This window comes from Marmota flaviventris, chromosome 18, assembly GCF_047511675.1.
Source record: "Marmota flaviventris isolate mMarFla1 chromosome 18, mMarFla1.hap1, whole genome shotgun sequence".
NCBI lineage: Eukaryota > Metazoa > Chordata > Mammalia > Rodentia > Sciuridae > Marmota > Marmota flaviventris.
In genome coordinates this window covers 5612861-5625068 of record NC_092515.1, presented here as the reverse complement: position 1 = coordinate 5625068, position 12208 = coordinate 5612861, and the positions used below count along the sequence as shown (strand labels likewise).

The following is a 12208-nucleotide window of genomic DNA, read 5'->3' as shown; positions in this document are numbered from 1 at the left end:
TCACCTCTCCAGGAAGAATTTGAGAGCCCGGTCAATGTTCATGCGGTGGCCCACCCTGGTCACACCCAGATCCACATAGTCCTCCTTGGTCAAGGCGGGCAGGTGGGAGCCATCGATCTCGTGGTCCAGGAACCGGGCACGGTGCTCAGCCAAGCCCAGCCACTCGAGCCAATCGGCCACATCGAACTTGGTCCAGAACCCCAGAGGTTTAGCGCCAAACGGCTTGTCCGGGGGCAGCGAAAGCAGGCGGGTGGGTGAGAGGGAGCGCGATGCCCCTGACAGAGCTCCTCCAAGGCCCCCGGACATCCCCGGGTGTGGTGGCACAAAGACAGGGGCAAACGGGTCAGCAGAGCCTCCTGCCCCTCCGGTGGGGGAGCCACGGATGTCAAAGAGGCCCGGATAGAGGGGTCCAGAAGGCAGGATGGGCAAGGACGAGGGCCTGGGCGCAGGGCTGACCTTGTGCTCCGAGGTGGGCAGCAGAGAGGGGCTGGGGGCCCGCCGGAGCAGAGGGGGCCGCATCTCGAACTCCACGCCCTGGAGGTGGCGGGTGGACGTGGAGGAGGAGGAGGCTGAGGGTGAGGTGGCCCCTGGGGCTGCAGCTGCTGAAGGGGGCACGCCAGTTCCAGTGGGGAGTGGTGGCAGAGGTGGTTTGGGCCAGTTCTGAAACAGGCTGCTGACTGGTTTGGAGAGGAGGGAGGACTGGGAGTCGTCGGAGAGCCTGGAAGGTGACCAGGGGCGAGGGTGGAGGAGAAGGGTGCAGGGGGCCAGGGCAGGGTGAGAGAGAGGCAGAGGTCAAGATATAGGGAGAGAGACAGGAGGGTGGGCAGAGAGGTGGAGAAGAGAGGCAGGGAGAGATGGGAGGAGCACAGGGGTCAGATGGACGTCAGGACAGAAATGAAGGGAGAGAGAGAGGAGAGGACAGGGACAGGGTGACAGTCAAGAGATGAAAGAAAAAGAGACATTAAGTGATAATAATAATAATCGCCATCACTCACTGCTGCTCACGTGTGCCAGGCATCGTTCTAAGTGCTTTCCATATTGCATCTCAATTTAATCCCCACGACAGCCCTGACGCAGGTTACTATTATTATCATCATCATCATCATCATCAGCACAGAGAGGTTAAGTAACTTGCCTAAGGACACACAGCCAGGAAGTGGCAGAGCCGGGTTATATGGCACCAAAGTCTGAGCTCTTAACCACTACTCTATACTGCCTTTCGGGTTATGGCCAGTCATAGCAGAGTGGAAGACAGGGAGACAGTGAGAGAGAAACAAAAAGAGGGTGGGCATTCAGGGGAGAAAGATGGATGGGGACAGGGGACAGAGAGAGAGAGAGAGAAAGAGAGATGAAGAGAGGGAGATGAAAGAGAGAAGAAACAAGGGGAGAAATAGGTTCCCCTCATCCCTTTACCTCCCTCCAGTACAGGCCCACCTCAGGGCCTTTGAACTGGCTGTTCCCTCTGGGTAGCTCACTCTTTCCCCAGACAGCCTGGTGATGGGCCCCTTCCCTTCTCCACTCTCAGCTCCTCTTGCCTGTTTTTTGAGAGACCTTCTATAACCATCCCATTATTTTATTTTTCTTAAGGATGGTTGAAATCATTCTGTGCCGCCCCCCCCCCCGCCCAGCCTCACTAGACTGTGGGCTGTGGGGTCTGTGCCCTGCCTTGTCCACTCTGGAGCCCTCCTCACCCAGAATGGTACCCAGCACATGGCAGGTGATACATTGTAAGGGATAAATTTGTTGGCTAAATTAAGTGTCCTCTCCTCAACTCAGAATATTCAAGAATCACGAGTGAATTGCTTTAGAATCTCAATGGCCTAATAAATCCACACTTGCATGTTAATCCTGATGATCCCCAACTCTCAAATGGAAGTCCAGTGCGCTCTGGGGACGGATGCCATTCTTAAGCTCTCCCTCCCTCCGTGGGTCTGATTCAGGACAGTAACCACTTTCCCTAAGGCTCAGAGGTCTTGACGGGTTCAGACTAGCTGTTGGGGGAAACTGGGGCATCTTCCTGTATTTACCCACCTACACGAGGCCCCTGTCCTCCTCCATCTCCTAACAATGGCCCACTTCAAACTCTTTTGAGCAGGCACTGTGCTGCCCCCTTCTACAGAGAGGTGGAATTCCTTTGTCTAAAATCACCTCGCTTCAGGGCTGGGCCGGGCCTGGGACCCAAGGAACTGGGCCCCAGAGCCACACCTGTAACCACTGTGTCCCCCAACGTTACATCCTGAGCCACACCACAGATCTCAAGGAGATTCCAGGGACTGTCAGAGGAATTGACCCCACCAAGGAGAGAGACCTCAGCAAGCCGCTCTGAGTCTCTTGTTCCTAACAGGGTCTCATCCTGGGGTGTGGGCTGTGGCGGGGATGGAGGAGGCCAAAGGGGCCACTGAGAGGAAGTCCGAGGCACTTGGGAAGGCATGCATCTTCAGGGCCAGGTCTGCAACCCAGCCTCGTTTCTATTTCCTTTCTGTCACCCAGAGACCCTAAAAGGACACAGCTATGGGGAAGAGGGACTCTGGTACCCACATGGGCCTCTCTGGCCTCCACTGCCAGCCACTAGCCCATGCTCACCTCTGCCGCTGTAGGGAGGAGGTCCTCTCGGGGACGTAGCTGGGTCCCCCGTGGTGACTGTCCCCGCTGCCCCCGCTGCCTCCCCGGGCCCAAGGCAGAGCCCCTCCAGCTGCCGAGGAGCCCCCAAACTGTTGGAGCTTGGAGCTGAGTTCACTGATGATGCTGGCTTTTACTGTGGCCAAGGCTGAGGCCTGAGGCTGGGTCAGAGGCCCAGGCAGGGGTGGTGGTGGCGGGCCGGGGCCCTCCTCCCAGGGCAGCAGCTTCCGAGGCAGGGAGGAGGCCGTCGGCAAGGGCACCGGTGGGACTTCTGGCTCTACTGCCACTGAACCCCCAGCTACACTTGCTGTCGAGGGTCCTGAGCAAGCACTCAGGGCCAGCAGCCCATCAGTTCCAGCCCCTGTCACCGAGACGGTGGGGCTGGTAGGGGTGACAGGGTCTCGCAGTCCCCCACTGGGGCCAGGCCGCAACCCTCCACTGGCCCCCAGTGCCCGGCTCCGGAGCTTAGAGGGAGTCATGAGCTGTGGGGGGTACGGTGGGCCAGGAGTCCCGCTCCCCCCGAAGGCCTGGCCGTCCAGGTAGGCCACATAGGTGTCCAGAAGCTCGGGCCCACTGGACACACCAGCCCCAGCCCCACCCCCGCCACCTCCACCACCCCCTGCGCTCCCACCACCTTCAGCAGACAGGCTGCTCAGCGTGGATGCACTACTGATGGTCTCCAGGGGGTGGTCACTGCTGCTCCGACTGTCCACCTCCTCAATACCAGAATCCGTGCCTGGTGGAGGGTCTGGACCCGGCTGAGGGACTGGGGGAGCCGGTGCTGCTGGGGCCGGAGGGCCTGGTGGAGGGGGGTCTCCAGGAGCTGAAGGAGCCCCCTGGGTCAGTGTGGCCACCTCACTGTCGTAGGACGTCAGGCTCGATGCGGTGGAGTCCAGGGTGGGAGGGGCGGGGGCCACAGCCGGGGGTGGCACCGGGGGTAAGGGAGTGGCGGGGGTGGGAGGGTCCGGCAGCGGGTGCGGAGGCCCAGGCGTGAGAGGCGACTCTGGCTTTTCGAAGCTGTTGGAGAACTCCAGAGGCGGAGGCAGAGGTTCCACAAAAAGGAATTCGCCGTCGTCCACGTCCACCGAAGGAGCGGGCGGCGGCAGGACCAGCAGGGGGAGCCCGTTCTCCTCGCCGCCCCGCGGGGAGGTGGGGGAGGCAGGCACGGAGCGGCGCGGGCTGGGCGGCGGGACTCCGGGCCCATCTTCCGACGGGGGCCCCCGTCCGCCCGACGCGGTGGCCCTCGGCTGGCAATTCTCGAGGAACCGCACGTGCAGGGGCAGCCTCTCGGGCTCTTCGGGGGCTCCGGACCGCCAGGCCTTGCTCACGGCAGGGTGCGGGGCCGGGGGCTCGGGCCCCAGCTGCAGCAGGAGCGGCCCGACCCCAGGAGCTGTGGGGGGCAGGCGGTGCAGCAGGGAGCGTCGCGCGGCCGGTGGACTGGCCGGGAGGGACTTCTCCTGGCTGCCCAGCCCTGCCCGGTACCCCAGCTCCCGGCGCGCGGGGTCGGGCGGCGAGGCCCCCCAGAGGCGCAGCACTGGCTCGTGGTGGGCGTGGGGCGAGTGGTGGTGCGGGGTGGGCGGCGGGGCCTCGTAGCGCGGCGACGGGGGCCGGGGAGGAGGCTGGGGCGCCCCGCCGCCCTCCGAGGACTCCTTCAGCGCCCGCTCGCGGGCGGCCAGGGCCAGCCCGAGCGGGGAGGCCGGATCCAGGGCCTTGCCGGTCAGCGGGTGGACCAGGGGTCGCGGGGGCAGGAAGCTGGTAAAGGCGCTGCTGCCCCCGCTGCCCCCGTAGGCGCGGCCGCCCGCTCCGTAGCCCCCGTAGCCCGCGCCGCCGCCCGCGCCCGCCGACTCCAGCCGGAGGTAGGGCTCGGCCGAGAACATGCCCTCGTCGATGGATTTGGAGTGGCGCAGCCGCGGCCCCGGGGGCGCCCCTGGGCCCAGCCCGCCGTCGCCGCCGTCCTCGTCCCCCGCGTCGGTGGACAGGAAGAGCGTGGAGCGCCGGCGGGCCTCGTTCTGCCAGCCCCCTTCCCTCCGGGCCGCCCCCACCAGGGCCGCTCCGAACTGGCTGGTGAAATCTAGAGTGGCCGGGCCGCTGGGCGAGGCGGGGGTGGGCACGGGCGAGGGAGACGGCGGCACGGGCGACACGGCCGGGGCGGGACTCGGCGAGGAGCCGCCGCCGCCGCCGCCGCCGGCTGCCTCGGGCTGGGTCGGGGGCTCGGCCTCGGTGCTGCTGCCCTGGCTGCTGCGGCCGCTGCTACTGGTGGACGGAGCCTTGATGATGATGGTGGGGATGGGGATGGAGTTTTTCTCGGAGGGCGCGGCCGCGGCTGGCGGCGGCTGCGGGGAGGCGGGGGACGTGGGCGACGGGGCGGGCGGGAGGCCACCCTTCTGGGGCTCGCCCTCCACTTTGGTCTGCTTGACCAGCGGGCCCTTGCGGCCACGGCCGGAGCGGGCTGGCACGTACATGGCCGCGCTGGCCGCCCTGGGCGGCAGCTGAAAGTAGCGCAGGGCCGGGGCCTGGGAGGAGCTGCTGACCCCGACCCCGCTACCGTGGTGTGAAGGGGACGGGGCTCCAGGGGTCGGGCTGGGCCCGCCGCCCCGCCAGCCTCTCAGGCTCGGCTGGGGCCCCAGAGCCAATCGGGGAGGGGGGTCGTCCGGGGAGCCACCGGTCTCCATCTCTGGGGGGTGAGGGGGGTGGGCGTGGTGGTGGTGGGGCTGGGGGGGTGGGGCGTGGTGGTGGTGGTGGTGGGGCGGGTGGTGGTGGGCAGGGGGGAGGGGGCCACTGTGGTACAGGCTCTTCTCACGGCCCCCCACGCGGGTGTCGGGAAGGGAGGGTCCATCAAAGGACGCGGGGGAGGAGGCCGGGAGGGGTCCACCTGAGCCTGGGTTGAAGGGGCCACCCCGGGGGGAGGGGGTAAGGCGGCCGGAGGTGGAGGGGGCCGGAGGTGTGCTGTAGGGAGGCTCTGGTGGGGACGTCGTGGGTGGTGGGGGGATGTCCTCCGAACCAGGCACAGACAGGCTGCGGCTAAACTTCATGGCTGGGGGTGCTAGGTAGGGTCTGTCATCCTCTGCAGCCCCTAGGGAGACAGAGAGAATCCAGGATGGGGCCTAGGGGCAGGAGTCTCCCGCTCCCCTATCCCATAGAAGACAGAAGCAGTAGTAGGGATGGTGGTGATGATGATGGTGATGATGATAACGATAACCTAGTATCACATGCTAAAAATTTCAGATATTAGCCCAAAGCCTCCAATTGATACACGTTGTGCACTGCCCAACAACAAACAGCAGAGGGAGGAAGAGGGCACGGGGAGAAATTCATCTGAATTTCCTCCTGGAGCCATGAGGGGGCGCCTTTTTCTAATTTGCAGAAAGGCTGCGGTCTGCTGGTGGTGGCTTGGGGTGAGCCAAAGTAGCTGGAGCTGGGAAGGGATCGCCGTGATTATGGGGGTAGTGTGTACTTCTTTTCATGTATATGCAGGAAGGAAATGCAGTCAGCGCCTCAGACCTGTGATTATACAGGTAGAATGCGCAGGGTGCAGCCAATGTTTAAGAGAAGTGATGGAGAAAGCACTGGGCACACAGTGAGACGCAGACAGACCCCAAAGATGCAAGACTCGGGGAGACTGTGAACACTGGACGCTGGGGAACAGCTGGATCCAATGGGCAAACCTCTCTGGGAAGCTTGGAGGAGTTAGGTCTTTGCCTGCTCATCAACTGTCAGGACTGTCTTTGACCCTCTCACCTGTTTCCCATCCCGCATCTGCCCTCCTCCCAACCTGTTGTCAACTCCCAGTTGACTAAGGGCCCCATCCTCTCTTCTGAGCACTAATCCTATATCCAGGAATGCAAAAATGTCCAAAGCCCAGAGCAGCCACCTGTTCCATCCAGGTCACACAGCTCAGGAGAGGAGCCAGGATTCACACCACACTTCCCCAGTTCCAAAGTCTGAGCTCTTTGCCAGACCTGACAGAACGTGGTCACATGTGGAAGTAGAAAACACCTCCAAGCGCCCTTGCTTGACACGTAAATGATCAGCCACCCACCCCATGTCCCTCACATGCACCCTTCCAGGGACATACCGATGGATTTTTGCCGGAGCATAAGCCCAGGTCCCGGAGGCAGGAAAGAAGGACGCTCATAACTTGGCTGGGAGCGGTGGTGGGGATCAAAGCTCGACTTTGGGGCGGCAGCCAGCAGGAGAGGAGAGAGCAGAGGAGAGTCAGTCAGGGCATGGAGCCTCCCGGTTGCCCACACAACCACCCCGCATTCCTCTGCCAGAGCTCGACAGGCAGGGGGGGACCGTGGGGAGAAAGTGGAAACACATCTAAGTCAGGGCAAAGTTTTTAGTGTGGGCAGGAGGAGAAAGGACGGAGAATAGAGCAGATGAGCAGCCAACCCCATGGCGCTACCATCACTAAGCTGGGCAGTTCCTGCCGTCACTTCCTGTGCCCATGTCCCCACTGGCGCTCACCTGGAGGGCAGCAGGAGCCTCTTTTTTCCTACTCCTGCCCCTACTTATCCCCACACCCCTTTCTGGGTTGCTGGTCATACAAAAGTCAAAGGGATGTTTTGAGAAGAAATTCAGGGCACGCAATTGCCCCGCCTGGACTTCTCAAGCAGCATCCCATGTTGGTTAGAAGCAGATCTGAATTCCCAATTCTGGTCTGCTGGTGCCCTGCAGACCCCTCCCTTCGAGCTCCCCGCCGTGGGCGGCTCCTGCTGGCAGCACCAGAGAATCGCAGGTTCCCCGAGGGAGCCAGCTTCTTTCTCAGAGCAGTGCCCAGGAGGGACTAGTAAGGCACAGGCACAAGGCAGGTCTGGCTCCGGGGTGCAGCTCACACTCCAGAGCTCCTTGTGGGATCAGGCTGAAGAGACTCCAGTGGGGACCAGTCTGCTGGCGTCACTCTCTGAAGGTTCCACCATAGCAAACGGCCGGCACGGGAATCACCATCTTGGGCTCCCATTCCAGATGACCCACGCTAAGACGCCCTCTGTCACCCGGCCCTTGCCTGCACCTCTCACTTGTTCCCTCTGTTCCCACCACACCCCACCTCTTCTGCTCCCCAACACCCCAGCTCTGTCCTGGCCTAGAGCTGACAAGTCCTGGCTCTTCTCCCTGCAGCCTGTCCTCCCCTGTCTCACCATCCTTTCATCTTTGACTCCTCCACCCCACCGTCCTCTGCCTGTCCCACAGCTGTCTGTCATGTTTTCCTGTCGCGCCTGTCTTCATCTGAAATGACCTAGTTCACTTGCTTGCTCTCTGTACCAGCCTCTAACACGGAAGCTCCCTGAAGGCAGGGCAACCTCTCCCGGCACTCGTGCTACCAGCTCTAGGGCCACAGTACTGCTAGGGGAAGTGTTTTAATGTCTTTTAAAAAGCAGAAGGAACAAAAGGAAGACAGGCCATCAACAGTCATCCTTTGGTATCCACGGTGATTGGTTTCAGGACCCCAGTGGGTACCGGAACCCATGGAAGCTCAAGTCCCTTATCTAAAATGGCACAGTATTTGCATACAACCTAGGTACATCCTCCTGTATACCTCAAGTCATTTCTAGATTATCTATAATACTTATGAGAGTGCAAATGCTCTGTAAAGAGTTGCCCTACTAATATTGCTCAGAGGGTAATAAGAAAAACGACATGTTTGGTACAGAGGCCATTTTCCCCCCACATGTTTTCAATCTGTAGTTGGTTGAATCAGAGAATTTGGAAATTGAGGGTACAGAGGGCCAACTGTATTTGCCTTTGTACCCACATAAGCATGGAATATAGGAGGGGCTCACAGAGGCAAAGTTCCCAACGCTCGGGGAAGTAAAAACAGAAATCTGCCTGAGGGCAGCCACGGGCAGCCCTCTCCCCTGCCTGATGCTCCACAAGCAACGGGTCAAATGAGGGTGACTGACCGAGAACCAGCCAGCGTCCCGCGCTGCTGGCGTACACTCCCCAGCTTCTGCCTGGTGGCCCTAGATGCCTCCCTTCTCCGTTTTTGAGACCAGAAGTGCAGAGACAGAAAACCGGATCAGGACAAAGTTCCCGCCTTTGGGACAGGACTCTGGGTGGCCACCAGGCCCCTCCTTTCCCCTTGATCCAGCCTCTGCGTTTCCTGCTTCAGAGCCTCAGCATTTGCCGGCCCCTCTGCCTGGGACAGCCTTTCCCTGTATTGCTGCTCTGCTTGGGAAGACTCCCCTCCATGCTGGCTGGCTGGCTCTCCTGGGCATCTGTGCAGTCTCAGGGCAGTCATTGACCATTTAGATGTAAATTTAAGTCTCTCTATGGCACTGGCTACTGGTGGCTACCATGCTGGGTGGCACAGATGTGGCACATTTTCATCATCACAGGAAATTCGACTGGACCGCCCTGGTGGCCCTGGTGCAGTAGAGCCCAGACCTTCCTAAGGTCTGGGCCACCCGTCACTGCACTGCCTTCCTGCATTGGTCCTGATTCTGTGTTTGTCTCATTCATTCTACAAATATTTACTGAGCACCTCCTCATGCCAGGGCTGATGTGATGCTGTAGATGCAGCAAATTCGACAAATGTCCCAGCCACATGAAGGGCAGGCAAGCCATAAACAAAATAAGTCAGTAAAATATAATGGGTTGACGAAGGTAAGTGGAAGTGTATGTCACTTCTGGGACGTCTCTTTAGCCATAACCCAAGAGGCAGCAAGGTGCCCTTTCTTGCCTTTCTGCCTTTCAACCCTGCAAAGTTCCTGTTACTTGGAATTGCTGGTGCAACAGCTAGAGCTCCAGCAGCCCTCTTGGGCTCTACATCTGCTTTGCAGGCAGAAGCAAAGCTAAGATACTGGAGCAGAAAGTGAGAAGAACCCCAGGTCTCCCTTACCATGAAGGCTGCCATCTTCCTGGGAATCCCTACCCCCAGACTTCTCTAACATGAAAGAGACATGAGTATTTACCTTGCCAAACCACGGTGATCTGGAAATTTCTCTCACATACAGCAGAACCCAATTCTGCCCCATCCCACCCCGCACGTGTAAGTTCTCTGAAGGAAGTGACCTCACTTGACTGGTTTACTCCTACAACCTCAGACCCTAGCAGTGGGTGCTCAATAAATACGTATAAAATGCAGAATTGTTTGAAGGCCATACAAGACCCACTGACAAGATGTGAGTGAACCCTGAGGGCAAAACAGTCCTGTCCTTCTGAACATCCCATCAAACAGCATAGCGCCAGCTCCCAAAGGGCACAGGACGGTGTCTTCCGAGCTGTGACCACTTCCCCTCCTCTGTTCTCCACTGAGTGGTCTCAGCCACCCAAGTCTCTCAACCTTGCTCAAACTTCTTCTCCTGCCAAAGGCCCTGCTTGGTTTCCCGTCCTTTCCTGCGGCTGTCTGTCTCAGGGAACAGAACCCTGTGAATGGTAAAGGTATTATTCAGAGGTGCAGAGAAAGAGGAGGGGCAGGTGAAGGGGACATCTTTGTGTGAGCCACTGGCCAGCTGCTTTCTACACAGGTCCCCCTAAGCCCTCAAACTCCTGATCTGGGGTCAATGAGGCTGTTCTGATGATCATGAAAGAGGCTGTGGATCAGAGGGGACAAGGATTTTGTCCTAGATCAGCCGGTGAATGAGGAGAAGATTAAAGAGGTATTGGAGAAAGCAGACCAGGGTGGTGGGAGAGCCAAGATCAAATACAGGTGGAAAGAGAGGGGAGGAAGCTGAAGCAGACGTGGGGCTGTGGAGGTGGAAGGCAGGGGAGGAGGGCAGGAGGCAGGAGGGTGGGGAAGGGCCCGGAAGAGCCAGGGGACTAGTGGGGTCAGGGAGATGGGGGTCGGGTGAGAGCAGCTGGGAACTGTTTGGAGTGATGCCCAGGCAGTCAGGGCGACCGATAAGCTTCAGGGTGAGAGCCCAGAGTGTTCCTGGCTGAAGAGGGTGAAGATCAGTGAAAGACCCTTCAAGGTGTTAGAGGAAGGAGAGAAGAAGATAAAAGAAGGGTCCGTTTCAGAGGTGTCCGGCGGAGACATTATACCGTTGGAGGCGTCGGTCTGACAGCCTGCGGGGAGAACTGGCTTCCAGATGTGGCAGCCCACCTCCATCACCAAGCCCAGGGCATCCTCTCCCGCGCAGGGCGGCAGCCAATCAGAGTGCGCCAGAGGCCCGTGACGTCACCGGCTGCCGGGCAAGATCCTCCTTAGAAGGAGTGGGCCCGAGGGTCCAGCTCTCCCGTGGCCTCGGGGAGGGTGCCCCGAGGCAGAGTGTGAGTCCTCCTGCTGGGGCGCAGGCTGCCAAGGGGCTGGGAAAGAGGATACAGCTCCTGAGAGGGGTAAAGGAGGCAGAACCATGGGTGTGGGAGGGCCCGGAATGGAGATGGAGGGGCAGATGGGGGCAGAGAGGGAGGTGGGGGCTCAGAAGGGCGGGAAAGACTGGGGGACAGGAGGGGAAATGAAATGCAACAGGGAGAAAGAGGGGCCCAGAGGGGCGAGCCTGGTAGGCCTGGAGGCGGGGAGGGCTGGGGCAGTTCCAGGCCACTAGCCCAGAGTGATGAATATAATTAGACGGAGAACCTTAAGTTGAGAGAAAGGCTGAAACTAGCACCCATACAGAGACTGGGGGGACCAGAGAGCAGAGACAGTGTTCAAGAAAGTGAAAGCCATGCAGAAGGACAGACAGGCGAACAGCAGATCCCTCGGAGGAGACATGGCCTGGGCCTTGGCCTTAATCTGCCTGGGCTCTGTGCCCCCACTGCAGCCGTGGGTCTCCCTCCCCACCCCTTAGGCTGAGTGTAACAATGTCCTGGGGAATTGAAACCTCTCAAGGCCCGAGTGCTGCCTCTAGTACAGACACAGAGGGGTCCACACGAAGGATGAAGAGGGAGAGAAGCAGAGGTGGAGATACAGAGGAGAATAACTCCCAGAAATTCGAGAGGCCAGTGAGATGCAGAAGCCTCCATATTGGCTGCCGGAGCAGGAAAGATGAGGTTGGCAGGTGGGGTGGAGCAGAGAGGGGCAGAGAGCCCCACATAAGAGGAGCTTTAGAGAGGACCCAGGGACAGATCCAGGGAGTGAGAAAAGAAACAGAGGTTCTACTGGGCAGATGGCCACAGGCTCCTGGACTCCCGGACAAGGAGCAACAGGAGGACTCAGAGAAGAAATCAGGCGAACGCCATGAGCTTCACTTCTAGGGGGAGAGAGCAGGTGGGCATCTGGTTTCATTACTGGCTGGTGGCTGAGCCCAGCTGGGTGGTCTTTGGAGCTCGGATGACTAGTTCAAGGCTCGGGATTTTGTCTCTCCTGTAACCAAGTTCACAGTGTGGCCCCCACACTGGGGCTTCAGGGCACTTCCTGGGGGCTCCATGTATTTGCTGAATGAATGAAAGTAAGATTTACTTTCACTAATCTGATATTCACGAGTCACAGTGGGGTCTCTCATCAACACCTTGCCATGCTAGAGTTACCCTCCATTAAGCCTCATCAGAATGGGCAAGGTCAGCTCTGACCCCATGTAACAGAAGAGGAAGTTGAGATGCAGAGAAATGAAGTAATGTGGCCAAAAGTGGCACATGAAGTTAGAAGGATTTAAATGCACATTCACCTAACAGGTGAATTACAGAATTTCTGGGGTCTGAGAACCAAGGGAAA

General features: G+C 59.6%; 1 protein-coding gene across 1 annotated transcript in view; it reads right to left on the bottom strand.

The window, feature by feature from the left end:
- Shank1 (SH3 and multiple ankyrin repeat domains 1) overlaps window positions 1-12208 on the bottom strand; it is a 41724-nt gene continuing 29516 nt past the window's right edge. The window contains exons 21-23 of the mRNA XM_071605231.1: window positions 6695-6791; window positions 2584-5692; window positions 1-718 (exon numbers count right to left, since the gene is read on the bottom strand). Of these exons, the coding sequence (XP_071461332.1) occupies window positions 1-718; window positions 2584-5692; window positions 6695-6791 (3924 nt within the window). The remainder of the gene's footprint in view (window positions 719-2583; window positions 5693-6694; window positions 6792-12208) is intronic.